General features: G+C 34.6%; 1 protein-coding gene across 2 annotated transcripts in view; it reads left to right on the plus strand.

Annotated features, from left to right (window-relative positions):
- The window catches only part of DARS1 (aspartyl-tRNA synthetase 1), a 69,105-nt gene that overhangs the window by 39,460 nt on the left and 14,710 nt on the right, over positions 1-14,935 (plus strand). For both annotated transcript variants that reach the window (XM_081579100.1, XM_081579101.1), the window contains 6 exons: positions 1,440-1,542; positions 5,263-5,343; positions 6,342-6,401; positions 7,471-7,582; positions 8,457-8,591; positions 10,401-10,548. In XM_081579100.1, coding sequence (XP_081435226.1) covers positions 1,440-1,542; positions 5,263-5,343; positions 6,342-6,401; positions 7,471-7,582; positions 8,457-8,591; positions 10,401-10,548 — 639 coding nt within the window. The remainder of the gene's footprint in view (positions 1-1,439; positions 1,543-5,262; positions 5,344-6,341; positions 6,402-7,470; positions 7,583-8,456; positions 8,592-10,400; positions 10,549-14,935) is intronic.

Consider the following 14,935-nt stretch of genomic DNA (forward strand, 5'->3'; position numbering starts at 1 on the left):
AACTGGAGCTTATGATAGCAGATAAACAGGGAGTCCAGGACAGATTTTCCTAATCCATTTTTGCCCTTTCTATTATGTCACTGCCCCAGGAAATCTACTATCTGTCAGTTGTCACTTTGGCATTTTTCTTCTTTCCTTCTCTTTTCAACTCACTTCTGTAGCTTCAGTTACCACTTGAGAGTTTTAACTAATAGTTTTACATGGGAATTTGCATTTGGCCAGTTGAACTGCCATCATACTGACATCACTCGCCAAGATCTGAAAATTAAATTTTATCCTTTTCCACAAATGTACAGTGACACATTCTGTCAGTAAAAGAATATACACAAGAGGAGAGCTGATACATTTTGTATGGGAACCACCATTTTAAAGAATATACACAAGAGGAGAGCTGATACATTTTGTATGGGAACCACCATTTTAGATTCCACTTTTTTTCTCTTGGTTATATACAAGAGACCAAAAACTAATCGGTTATCTCTGATTTTGAGTGTCTGGTATTCAAAATTCAAGTTTGTTATAGAATTAAATTGCTCGGGAGATACAGTTTTTTTCTCATAGTTTATATTAAGGTAGCTTCAGGTAGGCATTCTTAAATGAAAGTACACAATCCAATAGGGTATGTGCCACAAATCCAGTGACAGTGTGTACTCAGAAACTTTAGGTAATGAAGATTTCATTGTAGCACTCTAATGTCCTCTTATTGCCTTGAAATCTTTTCAGTTGATCTTCTTCTATTATTTAATGTATTTCTACATTAATGTACTTCGGAGAAGGCAATGGCACCCCACCCCAGTACTCTTGCCTGGAGAATCCCATGGACGGAGGAGCCTGGTGGGCTACAGTCCATGGGTTGGCTGGGAGTCAGACACGACTGAGTGACTTCACTTTCACTTTTCCCTTTCATGCACTGGAGAAGGAAATGGCAATCCACTCCAGTATTCTTGCCTGGAGAATCCCAGGGACGGCGGAGCCTGGTGGGCTGCCGACTATGGGGTCGCACAGAGTTGGACACGACTGAAGCGACTTAGCAGTAGCAGCAGCAGTACTTATATTACATACTTGTAATTGCATTTATTAAAGCCAGTGTTTCGGAAATGCTGATCTTAGTAAATTTCAACTGTGGGTAGGGAGATATTCTTTAATAAATAACTGAAAGACTTTCACAGTTCAGTGCTGGTCCTGTTACCTGTTATGTCTAGAGTATTTTATAAATGGTAACTAAATTATGGGGTCTGGAAAATCATCTCTTCAAGAAATTTCACAAGATGTGCTACATGGTAGCTTATTATAAGTAGGTTAAAGAGATTGGTTTTATTTCAAGTGGCTTACTGTGTTAAAGAAGAATTTAATATATTCAGCTTTACTGGTGAAACACCAAACGAGTTCTGACACCTCTGACAAGATGATTAAAGTTGGGAATGTTTTTCTTTTGACAGCATCAACAAAGAGAGCATCGTCGATGTGGAAGGCATTGTGAGAAAAGTGAATCAGAAAATTGGAAGCTGTACGCAACAAGATGTAGAGTTACATGTTCAAAAGGTAATTTTTTCCAAAATATAAAATTTTGTCCAGAAATAGATTTGAATAGTTCTTAAAACTATTCACATCAACTCTGTAATTAGAGTTGATATAAAATATTGAGATTTATAAATTGATTATTGACTCAACTAGTTTTTGTCATATAACAAACCACCTCAATACTTAGTGACTTAAAACAACAAACATTTATTATTTGTTCATAATTCTATGCACTAAGGGAATTAGGGTCAGCATCTGGGATGCGTGATCTGTACCATGTGATATATCAACTGGGCTCGCTGATGTTCCTGGGACATCTCTCCCTGTGACTCTCCTCATCCTGCAAGCTAGCCCAGGCTTGTTAACATGGTACATCTACCATAGCCATGTACAGCAAAGTATAAAACACATCTGAAAAGCTTTATTCACTATCATGAACCTATTTTGCTGTCAGCTTCTTTGAATGAAGGCTGATTCATTATACTAACTCTTATTAATCATTGTATTGCCTTATAATCATTGTATTTCTGATATTTTACAGTATAGAGAAGTCAAAAGAGATAATACTGTATCGGGCTTAGATTCCAGCAATAGCTTTTTCACATAAGATTTATCCCACATTTATTTTCTTAGACATACAAACTAAAAATGTTATAAGTGAATTCACATATATTTAGTACTTTTGATTGATTTGCAGATATTGAAGAATCCTTGTATCCCTGGGATAAAACCCACTTGGTCATGATGTATGATCTTTTTAATATGTTGTTGGATTCTGTTTGCTAGAATTTTGTTAAAGATTTTTGAATCTATGTTCATCAGTGATATTGGTCTGTAGTTTTCTTTTTTTGTGGCATCTTTGTCAGGTTTTGGTATTAGGGTGATGGTGGCCTCATAGAATGAGTTTGGAAGTTTACCTTCCTCTGCAATTTTCTGGAAGAGTTTGAGTAGGATAGGTGTTAGCTCTTCTCTAAATTTTTGGTAGAATTCAGCTGTGAAGGCGTCTGGTCCTGGGCTTTTGTTTGTTGGAAGATATCTGATTACAGTTTCAATTTCCGTGCTTGTGATGGGTCTGTTAAGATTTTCTGTTTCTTCCTGGTTCAGTTTTGGAAAGTTGTGCTTTTCTAAGAATTTGTCCATTTCTTCCAAGTTGTCCATTTTATTTGCATATAGTTGCTGATAATAGTCTCTTATGATCCTTTGTATTTCTGTGTTGTCTGTTTTGATCTCTCCATTTTCATTTCTAATTTTGATTCTTCTCCCTTTGTTTCTTGATGAGTTTGGCTACTGATTTGTCAATTTTATTTATCTTCCCAAAGAACCAGCTTTGGGCTTTGTTGATTTCAATAGATGCAGAGAAAGCCTTTGACAAAATTCAACACCCATTTATGATAAAAACCCTCCAAAAAGCAGGAATAGAAGGAACATACCTCAACATAATAAAAGCTATATATGACAAACCCACAGCAAGCATTATCCTCAATGGTGAAAAATTGAAAGCATTTCCCCTAAAGTCAGGAACAAGACAAGCGTGCCCATTCTCACCACTACTGTTCAACATAGTTTTGGAAGTTTTGGCCACAGCAGTCAGAGCAGAAAAAGAAATAAAAGGAATACAGATTGGAAAAGAAGTAAAACTCTCACTGTTTGCAGATGACTTGATCCTCTACATAGAAAACCCTAAAGACTCCACCAGAAAATTACTAGAGCTAATCAACGAATATAGTATAGTTGCAGGATATAAAATCAACACATATATTTAGTACTTTTGAAATAACCCTGCACTCTTGAACCTACAACCTAGAGTCTCAGATCCAGACCTAGTTTGTATCCACAATGCTCTTCATTGAATTTCTCTTATGGAGTAGTCCTTTCCCACTCTAAGCCGTGTGTGTGTGTGTGTGTGTGTGTGTCTGTGTGTCTGTGTGTGTGTGTGTGTGTCTGTGTGTGTGTCTGTGTGTGTGTCTGTGTGTGTGTGTGTGTGTGTGTGTGTGTGTGTGTGTGTGTGTGTGTGTGTGTGTGTCCTAGTTTGTATCCACAGTGCTCTCCATTGAATTTCTCGTATGGAGTAGTCCTTTCCCACTCTAACCCGTGTGTGTGATCTATACACACTAATTTGGGAGTAGAGGTTGTATTTAATTAAAATTGATTGTCATGAAACTCTTTAAGACTTAGAAAATCTTGCATTTTTTACTGACCTAACTTGCCAAATTACCTTGTTCTCTTTTTGTAAGTCTTACTTCAAACTAACCACACCAGAAAGTCTATAACCTAAAAAGGCAAACTGATCTAAAGGTATGCTGACCAAGGGGGGGAAAAAACCCTATCTTCCAAGTAACATCTTTTTCAATACTTGAATAAATATGATACTAGTGACTAGAGCAAGTAAATGTATTTCTAAAATATTTTAATTACCTAGGATCTGGTTCAACCTTAATAAACATTAAATATAAAGCCTAAAGTGCTTGCAGACAAATTTTGCCTTAAGAAAAATAATTATAAAGTATCTCACAAAGCATAAAACACTGTATACTAAATAGACTTTTATAATAAGCAGTGACTCTCTTATCATTTATTTATCCAGCCCGCAGTTGCTGAGTATATACTTTGTACCAAGCACTATGTGAAGTTCTGGGGATGAAAGTGGTCACAACCTAATGAAGGAGATTTTTCTACTAGTTAGAAAAATGAAAGAGGTAGCTGTCCAGATCTCCAGCTTTGCATTGGAGATCAAGTTTCTGTTAACTAATCAAAGAAAAGTACAAAAATTTGGCTATAGGGGATGGCAACAAATAGTTCTGTTTTACTATGAATAGGACTGGAGTATCCTTCTGAGACTTTTTCTTGAAGTATCTGAGCTGAATGCTAAATATGATTTACCAACTGGAAGAATATAATTTCCTTTCTGTAATTAACTAAGTAAAGTCTGTTTTCCTCTTGTGCTCTAGCAGATTTTCTAGGAATAGTTGGGGAAGACTAATAGGGTAACATGCATTTAAGTGGCTAAAAAAACCCAGTCTCATTCTTTATGACCTAACTGCTTTTTAGCACTAAAATGTGCATTTAGTTTGAATAAATATTGAGGGATTTTAACACCAGCAGCTCCCAACCAGGAGAGCAGCAGGGAGCGAGATATACTTGATACACTTGATGAAAGAAGGCAGTGAAGGGATATTTAGAATATGAATGAGGAAAGGAAGGAGCTGTGCAGCAAAGTTGAGCTGACTTTGGTCCTGGTGGTAGAAATGGCCAGATACTGTTAACAGTTATGATAACTTATTTGTTAATGGTGCCTTCAAACGATCAAAGTGTTTTCTTATTCTTTATTCCATTTGATTCTTAGCACCAACCTCATTTTACAGAAGAATATTGAAGCTCTAGGTAAGGTAATTTGCCTGTGACAAGTTTCCTGTGACAAAAAGAGGCCTTAAGCCAGACCCCTCAACTCCAGTTATTATTTGTTTATGATACTGGTGGGCACCTTAGAGTTTACAAAGTCTTCATACATATGTTATCTCATTTGACTATTCCAGCAACACAGGGATGTAGACAAGAAATAACTATTAACCCCATCTTATAGGTGTAGAAACATGTGCCATCTTGTTTGATTTTAGCAAGTAGTTTCAGTTAAGGATGTATGCAAACAGTGTTTCTCATGTTAAGTCAACTGTAGATTTTTTTAAGCAAAAGATAACAGGTTTTGTGTGCTTCTTGATATTTTTGGTAATCTCTCACTTTCAGATTTATGTGATCAGTTCAGCTGAACCCCGCCTGCCCCTGCAGCTGGACGATGCTGTTCGGCCTGAAGTGGAAGGAGAAGAGGTGAAAACTATAATTTTGAAATAATGTGCTTCCTCTGTATATTTAGTTTACAAAACATTGAAAACTTGATGTTCTACTTTTGTAAGAAGGATACCTCTGAATTAATTTGAGCTTCATCTTCATTAAAAACTACTCTTACATAAAAAGTTCTCAAGCTTTTTGCTCTCAGTATTTCTTTACATTTTTAAAAATAATTGACCCCACAACCTTTTATTTTTATAGGTATGTCTACCACCATTTACAGTATTAGATACAGTATTAGAAGTTAAGACAAAATTTTTAATATTTATGACTTTATTAAAAATAATAATATAATTAGATTATGTGTCTGTGTATTCCTATATAAATAATAAAAATAGCAATAACATATGAAATGTATTTTTTAATGTCAAGAGTAACATTGTGTTACATGTCTATAGTCTTGGTAATATCTAGCTCGATACGCAACGATTAGATTTTCATATCTGCCTCAGCATTCATTCTGTTGCTTCTGCACACATCATAAAGCCTTTGGAAAGCTTCTAAATATAGGCAGGAAAAAATGGGTGTTTAAAGGTATTATTGTGAAAAATAGGTTTGACTTCACAGACTCTCTGAAAGTGTCTCACTGGTCCCCAAAACATACTTTGAGAACCACTGTTCTTTGTCAGCTTGTATTTGTTCCTTCCATTTTCAACTAGCAGGTGAACTCCAGGGATCAGTGATTGTGCCAGTTGTTAATTATTCTGATATCCCAGTAATGAGTCAAAGGTTTGGGGGTGGGAGGTGGATAAAAAGCATTTGGCTTAATTCATTCTCATTTCTCTTCTTTCGAGCTCTCTTTCTCTTAATAACTTCTCCCTGGCCCCACTTGTTTCTAGGATCTTTGATTTGGGGGTATAATGTGAACACACATGAAGATACCTATTCTCATTTAAAAATTAACATGACTTCTACAAATGTTGTTTGTGTCCTTAAAAAAAGTTAATAAAAAAATTTTTTTTTATCCTTTTTTTTAGGAAGGAAGAGCTACTGTTAACCAGGATACAAGATTAGACAACAGAGTCATTGATCTTAGGGTATGCCTCGTTTCTTTATTTAGTGACATGATTGTGCTGAAATCAAGGTGGGCAAGAATATCATACCTGACTCAGGTTTATAGAACTAATTGGCATTTGCCTATATGTAATATGATAATATAAGAAGTAATTTACCTGACTGACCCTTCCCCTAAAAAGAATTGCAGGCAACAAGGACAGTCAAGTAATAAATAGTTCACAGGATACTGACTTGCTTCGTTTTAAAATGACAGAAAAGATAGTCAGCAAGAAAAAAACATAATTAGTTTTCACTACATAATTGTGAAAGAAGTTCTGTGCACATTTTAGAATGATCAGGTAGAGGTTAGCAGTTAATGTCTCAATCCTTTGAATTTGATCTGAGCACAGAGTTCATAATAAAGAAGTAGTTGGCTCTGGTGGTGTATATAGTAATCCCATACATAGGTCTTCTGTTTCCTTTTCTGATTTGGTTGCAAGTGAAAGAGGTCAGTGGTTTCATCATCATAGTAAAAGCAGTGTCATCTCTCTTTCTTAATGTTTTGACCACATCTTCCTCCTTTACTTAAATAATCTACCTAAAGCTTAAATGCTTTGTCACCTTAAGAGTTCTTTCTAACTTGTCTGCCCTTATTGTACACTCATGTTTCCCCTGATTATTTGCTTTTTGCCTGCTTTTTACCTTTTCCATTTTCATTTACAGTATATAGAAAAGGTTAGCAGTAATCAAAAGTTCTCTTAATACTGCCTAGAAACCTCAGGTTTTTCATAATTTTGGCCACAATAGTTAGACATCCTACTGTATTTGGCTGTTTGTTCACACAGGTTATTGATTGTGCCTCTAGCTAGCATTTGGCCTGAAAAGTATTTTTCTTTGGTTGGAAATAAAAGAGCAAAATTGTAATTCTCCTTCTAGAATATGAAAAATTCCAAAATATATCCCTATACTGATTGTCATGCACTTAACTTTTCTCTCATATAATGAATTATTTTCTCTATGAACTTTCTAGGCATGTGGCCTGATTAGAAAGTACTCTGTCTCAGTTAATGTGTCAAACTGATTTAATTAGATTTTATTATTGTCTTATAGACATCAACTAGTCAGGCAATCTTCCGTCTCCAGTCTGGCATCTGCCATCTTTTCCGAGAAACTTTAACTAACAAGGGTTTTGTGGAGATCCAAACTCCTAAAATTATCTCAGGTATGCTTTAAGTTGTTTCTCTTAATTTTTTAAAATAAATTAGTTTCCCCGAAGTTGCTTCTTATTAGATTTTTTATGGGGGATTTTCTTTCATTTGTTTTGTTTTTTAATTTAAGAATCCCAAGTGTTCCTTAAGGTTTATTGCTATGAAACTGTTTTGAATATATAGTAGCAATCAGATATCACTAACACTAATACTACTAAATTTCCTATTTCAGGAGTCATTACGTGATCATGATTATAAAATAAGGCAGTAACACATAGAGCAAGATTTTTTTGTTAATATAAGGTACATCAGAAACTACATTCATGATGTAGACTTCTTTCCAATTGGTATTACAATTTTGTTTTTTATAAACTGCAATGTCAAATTACTAGATAATACTGATGGGAAAACCTCATTAATTTTTATTCTTAATGAGAAACTTATCTTAATCATTTTTAATCATTTAACTTTTTTAGTTACTTAAATAACAATAAAATGATATGAATGGATTTTAATTATAAGTTTAAAATTTGAACATTGCGTTATTGATAATTAGGAAATTATTAAGAATATATCTTTTTTCCCATTTAAAAAAAATTTTTATAACTCCAGAGTAGCTTTAATAGATTTAAAATTGATGTAGAAGGAGAGCATATATAGCCAAAGAAGTAAAATGGAGGTATAGCCAAAGAAGTAAGTCTGTCCTAAACGTAAACTGTTTAGAATCAGATATATGACATATTATGATTATAGTGTCTCTGCGATTCTTGATTTTCTAGTTGTTTCTTTTAGTGAAATACTTGAACCAAAAGTATAAACTGTTTTTACTAGAAGTTTGCATTGATAAGTTTACAATTACTTGTAATAACTTAAATGTTTACATTTCAGCTGCCAGTGAAGGAGGAGCCAATGTATTTACTGTGTCATATTTTAAAAATAATGCATACCTGGCTCAGTCTCCACAGTTGTACAAGCAAATGTGTATTTGTGCTGATTTTGAGAAGGTTTTCTGTATTGGGCCAGGTAAGGTTTTTGGCAGTTACGGTTTTCTCAAAATTCATTAATTGTACCATAGTAATGGTTTGAGAAACACATTTTACATGCAGACATTTTGAAAGCTTAAATTTTTTTATATGCTGACTACATAAACCCTAGACTTTGAGGTAAAAAATGACAATGTACTTAGGTAGACCTTCCAAATAATAAATTTTGTTGTCCTTGATAGCCCCTTTACTACTCTTGGAAGTTTACAAATGTGCTACCAATTTTATTCCAAAGCTGTTCTGTTTTACCATTACTATTTGTACTGTTCTTAGTATTGTTAATATGCTAAAGCCCATTAGAAATTAGTACAAATGTATGATATTTAGTAGGTTATATTAACATAGTTTTTAAGATATAGTTGCTACAAGTCCAAGTATGCACACATAATCATGTGACAGATTCTTTTACAAGACTAATTATAAGCAAAAACTAGCTTTACTTCATTTTTTAAAACTCACCAAATTATTTTATATATGAAAGTTTTTTGATGGCTTAATAAAAATTAAATACCTGCTAATAGAAAAACTGGCAAGATCACTAAGTTTTTTAGTTTTCTGAATCTACTAAACAATTATGTGTTGAACACCTACTGCATGTAATACAGCCTTGCTCTGGGTTCCATGTACGTAAAAGAATTATCAACCAGCACTTCTCAAATGTTAGTGTGCACATGAGTCACTTGCGGACCTTGTTAAAATGCAGATTCTGACCAGTAGGTCAGGGGTAAGGCTTAACATTCTGCAGTCTCACATGTTCCCAGGTACTGCTGATGCTGCTGATTTGCAGATAGACCATGCTTTGTGAAAGGAAAATCATTCTCCCTGCTTTCAAGACAGAATAAGACATGTATACATATAGCAGTCACAAGGAGTAATCAACTGATTCTCACAGCAGATAATCAGATTGTGCTGTGCAATCAGCAGATTGGTGTTAATTATATAGTACAGAGAGTGTAAAAAGGGGAGAAGATGGAATTTGCTAGAGTCACAATGAGAGAGAGTTCATACTGACGTGGGCTGTAAGGACAGAGTAGGAGATATAGACAATGGGGATTGGCATTCTCGTCAGAGGAGGTGGGATGAGTAAAGAGCATGGGAGGAAGTAAAAATAAGACTAGTTAGTATTAAGAAATGGGAAATACAGGCTAGGACTAAATTATGAAAGCATGAAGGTTTTAAACATTTTGTCTTATTACGGTAGTCATTTGGGAACCATTTTAAGTTATTGAGCAAGGATGAGTTATAGAATATATCAATCTTGCAGTGATATGAAAAATGGAGCAGAGTAGAGTCAGGAAGACTGGAGAGGAGGAAAGTGCAGTGAGGATAATAGCAACTGGACTGAGGTAATGGCTGGAGTGTGTAATGTTACTTCATCTGCACAGATTTCATTTAGCTTGAGTCAAATTTTAATAAAACTGAGAACTCACTATATTGAATCTATTTTAATTATTGAGAAGGCACTTCAGAATCTTGCATTCCCTTGGGATTTACATGAGTCTCATTTATTAATTTACATTTGTTACAGCTTTTACACGACTACAGGAATTTGTAATGAACTTGCCATCCATGAGAATGCTGAGACAGATGACTTATCAAAGAGTTTTTTCCAACTCTATAATGATAATGAAATAGTGCCATTGGAATACTAGTAAATAGAATTTTTGTATTTAAATCCCAATTTATCCAAAATTTAAAACACCTTTTACTATGCTGTGTAATGTATGCTAAGTATGTATTTACATACTATGTAAACACCATTTACCATTTTCTTTTATTAATGTTACAGTATTCAGAGCTGAAGACTCTAATACACACAGACATCTGACTGAATTTGTTGGCTTGGATATTGAAATGGCTTTTAATTACCATTACCATGAAGTTGTGGAAGAAATTGCCGACACTTTAGTGCAGATATTCAAAGGACTTCAGAAAAGGTAAAAATATATATATATTTTATAACCTTAGATGAATATAATTTTTAAAGCAGTTTAAGTTCTTCAAAATGAAGCAGTTCTTAAAACATGTAAACTATGTTTTTATTGAAAAATATATATATATATATATGAAGATTTGCCAGTTAGATTATCAGTTAATTAGTGGGAAAATCCACACTCAAAAGAGTACTTCTGAATCCAAGTCAATTAGGGCTGCAGCCAGTTAACCTAGCTAGGTAATCTATCAGATTGTAAACAGCCTAACTATATTTGTTTTTTCCTCAATATGTTACATCCTGAATTTCTCAGAAATAGAGCCTATATTACCTTTATAGCAGTTTATTATTTGAGAGGTAGTATGAGATAGTAGGACTTCCCAGGAGGCTAAGGTAAAGAATCTGCCTGCCAGTGCAGAAGACCCTGGAGACACAGGTTCAGTTCCTGGGTGGGGAAGATCCCCTGGAGGAGGAAATGGCAACCCACTCCAATATTCTTCCCTGGAGAATCCCATGGACCGAGGAACCTGGCAGACTACAGTCCTTGGGGTTTGCAAAGAGTCAGACATGACTGAGCAAGAGAGCACAGGGAGGGAATAGTATTTCAGAGCTTCAACTCAGCTAGGTCCAGGTATCCTGAGATCAAATCCCACCTTTGCTATATATCTTGTTTGGGCATTTTGGAAGTTATGTAACTCTGTGTCTCAGTTTCCTCTGCTGTTACAAGTGAAGATAATATTACTTACCTCAGAGTTAGAGACTCCCTTTAGTCTTTCAGTTTCTAACCTTTACTGAATCTGTGTAAGTTAAGCCCATGTTGGGACTGTTTAATTTTTCGATCAATTTATATTTACAGTGAGAGCTCAGTAGAAATTAGAAACTAGTATACTGAAAGGACTTTCAGCTTATTTAGGCCTGGTGAAATGACACATTTATAAAAATTATTAGGCTTGTTCTGGGTGTTCAGAAAATTGAATTATGTAAAATGTTCACTTTCTGTACAACCTTTAAACTGGCAAATAGTTTCTGCCTTAAAAGGGCATTAGAAATTGTTTTCTCCTGATAATGTTTAAAATAGAGAAAATAAGAAAAGAAGACGGAAAGCACATTAACTAGGATCAACAGTGTCTTTTTTTCTCTTTCCTCCATACTTTTGAGAGTACTCCAAGTATTAAGTTGGATATGACAGATTTATCTAGTGCTTTGATAATTGATGAAGGATTGTATTTAAAATTTCTATTTGAAGACCACTGATTTTTTTTCTCATGACATTTATTGTTTTCTTTCTGATTTTACAAGCAATACATGTTTATTGCAGACAGCTAGAAATAAAAGCATGAAATAAAAATTAACAATCCCCCATAACCCCACCCCCCAGAGAATAACCATCATTAATATTTTGATGCCTTTTTTAATTGAGGTATAATTGACCTATACAACTATGTTGGTTCCAATGCACAACATAGTGATTCCATATTTCTGCAATATAATTGATTGTATTTCTCATGCTGTACCTTTCATCCCCATGACTTTTTTTTTTTTTTTTTTTGTAACTGGGAATTTATTTTTCTTAATCCCCCTTACCTATTTCACTCATCCCCCAAGCCCCCTCTACTCTGGTAACTACTAGTTTGTTCTCTGTAACTCTCCGTCTGTTTCTGTTTTGTTATGTTTGTTAATTTGTTTTGTTTTGTTAGATTCCACTTACAAGTAAAACCATATGGTATTTGTCTTTCTCTGTCAGACTTATTTCACTTCACATAATCCCCTCTACATTCATCTATGTTGTCACAGATGACAAGATTTCATTCTTTTATGGCTAAGTAATATTCCAGTGTGTGTCTGTGTTGTTGTTTAGTTGCTTAGTTGTGTCCAACTCCTTGAGACCCCATGGACTATAGCCTTCCAGGCTCCTCTGTCCATAGGATTTTCCAGGCAAGAATACTGGAATGTGTTGCCATCTCCTCCAGTGTGTCTATATATATGTGTGTGTGTGTATATATATATATATACACACACTGCATCTTCTTCATTCATCTATCAGTGGACATTTAGGTTGCTTCCATATCTTGACTGTTGAAATCATAATGCTGAAATGAACTTAGGGATATATATATATATATATATATATATCTTCTCAAATTAGTTTTTTTTTAAATTTCTTCAAAAAATATCCAGAAGTGGAACTGCTAAATTGTATCTATTTCTAATTTTTTGAGGATGTCTGTACTGTTTTCCATGGTGGTTAATTACTACCAACAGTACACAAGGTATGTTCCCTCTATACCTTTGTTGAGAGTTTTTATCATAAATGGGCATTGAATTTTGTCAAAAAGTTCTTTGTTGAGATGATAATATGATTTTTATTCCTGAGTTTGTTAATGTAGTGGATCACATTGATTAATTTGTGGGTGTCGAACCATCTTTGCATTCCTGGGATAGATCCCAGTTGATCATGGTGTATGATCCTTTTAATATATTATTGATTTCTGTTTGCTAATTTTTAAGGATTTTTGCATATAACTTTCCTTTTTGTCTGGTTTTGGTATCAGTGTGATGCTGGTTTTATAGAATGAGTTCAGAAGCATTTCTTCCTCTGGAACTTTTTTGAATAGGATGAGAAGTATACCTGTTAATTCTTTAAATGTTGGTAGAATTCACCTCGGAAGCCATCTAGTCTTGGACTTTTGTTTGTTGGGAGTATGTTTTTTTATTACTGATTCAACATCATTACTGTTAATTGTTCTATTCACATTTTCTATTTCTTCTTGATTCAGTCTTAGGAGATTTCACATTTCTAGGAGTTTGTCCATTTCTTCTCGGTTGTTCAGTTTATTGGCATATATGTATTCATAATAATCTCTTATGACCCTTTCTATTTCTGTGGTGTCAGTTGTAACTTTTTTCATTTCTGATGCTACAGATTTGGATTCTCTTTTTTTCTAGTCTATTTTATTTCTTTTTACTCTGATCATTATTACGTTTTTCCTTTTAGTAATCTTGGGCTTTGCTTGTTTCTTTCTCATTCCTTTAAGTCAGGTTAGGTTGTTTGAGACTTTTCTTATTTCCTGAGGTAGGCTTTTATCACTGTAAACTTCCCTCTTAGAACTGTTTTTGCTGCATCCTACAGACTTTGGATTGATGTGTTTGTTTTCATTTGTCTCCAGGTATTTTTTATTTCCTCTTTGATATTTTCTGTAACCCATTGGTTGTTTAGAACCATATTGTTTAGCCTCTGTGTGTTAGTGGTTTTTGCTGGGTTTTTTGTTGTTGTCGTTTTTCACCTTGTAGTTGAATTCTAGTCTCTGTGAGTGTGGTCAGAAAAGATCCAGGATAGGATTTTAATTTGAAGTTTACTGAGACTTGTCTTGTGGCCTACTGTGTGATCTATCCTGGAGAATGTTCCTTGTGTACTTGAAAATAATGTGCTTCCTGCTGCTTTTGGATGGAACGGTCTGTGTGTGTGTATATGTCTGTTAAGTTCATTTCATCTAATGTGTTTTTGAGGCCAGTGTTTCCTTATTGATTTTCTGTCTGGGTGATCTGACTATGGATGTAAGTGGGGAGTTAAAAGTCTTCTACTGTTTTGTGTTATTGTGTTATTTTTCCCTTATGTTTGTTAATATTTGCTTTATTATTTAGGTGCTCCTATGTTGGGTATATTTATAGTTGTTAGGTCATCTTGTTGGATTGATCCCTTTATCGTTATGTAATGTCCTTCTCATTTCCATTTGCATGGAATGTTTTTTTCCATCCTCTTTTGGTCTGAGTGCGTCTTTAGATCTGAGGTGAGTCTCTTGCGGACAACATATGTACGGACCTTGTTTGTTTTATCCATTCAGCCACTCTGTGTCATTTGGAGCATTTAGTCCATTTACATGTAGTATGTTCTTACTGCTATTTTGTAAATTCCCTTCAAGTTTTTTTATTTCTTTTTTGTTTCTCATTTTTTCTTCTCATGACTTGATGATTATCTTTAATGTTAATATAAACTCCATTCTCTTTTGTGTGTGTATCTATTATACATTTTTGGCCTATGGTTACCATGAGGTTTATATATAGCAACCTATATATGTAGGTTCAGCTTCAGTAATTTCCACCACTTGGTCTTCCAGTACACTAATTTGTCCCTTTGTATCATCTGATCTACTTATGGGAGTTCCCTTGTAGTAACCAGTTACTTTTCCCTTGCTGCTTTTAATATTTTCTGTCTTTAATTTTTGCCTAATTACAGTGTGATAAGGAAGCTACAGGGCTTCCCCAGTAGCTCAGCTGGTAAAGAATCTGCCTGCAGTACAGGAACCCCAGTTTGATTCCTGAGTCGGAAAGATCCCTTGCAGAAGGGACAGGCTACCCACTCCAGTATTCTTGGGCTTCCCTGGTAGCTCAGA

This window comes from Giraffa tippelskirchi, chromosome 3, assembly GCF_054371585.1.
Source record: "Giraffa tippelskirchi isolate mGirTip1 chromosome 3, T2T-mGirTip1v1.2.pri, whole genome shotgun sequence".
Taxonomy (NCBI): domain Eukaryota; kingdom Metazoa; phylum Chordata; class Mammalia; order Artiodactyla; family Giraffidae; genus Giraffa; species Giraffa tippelskirchi.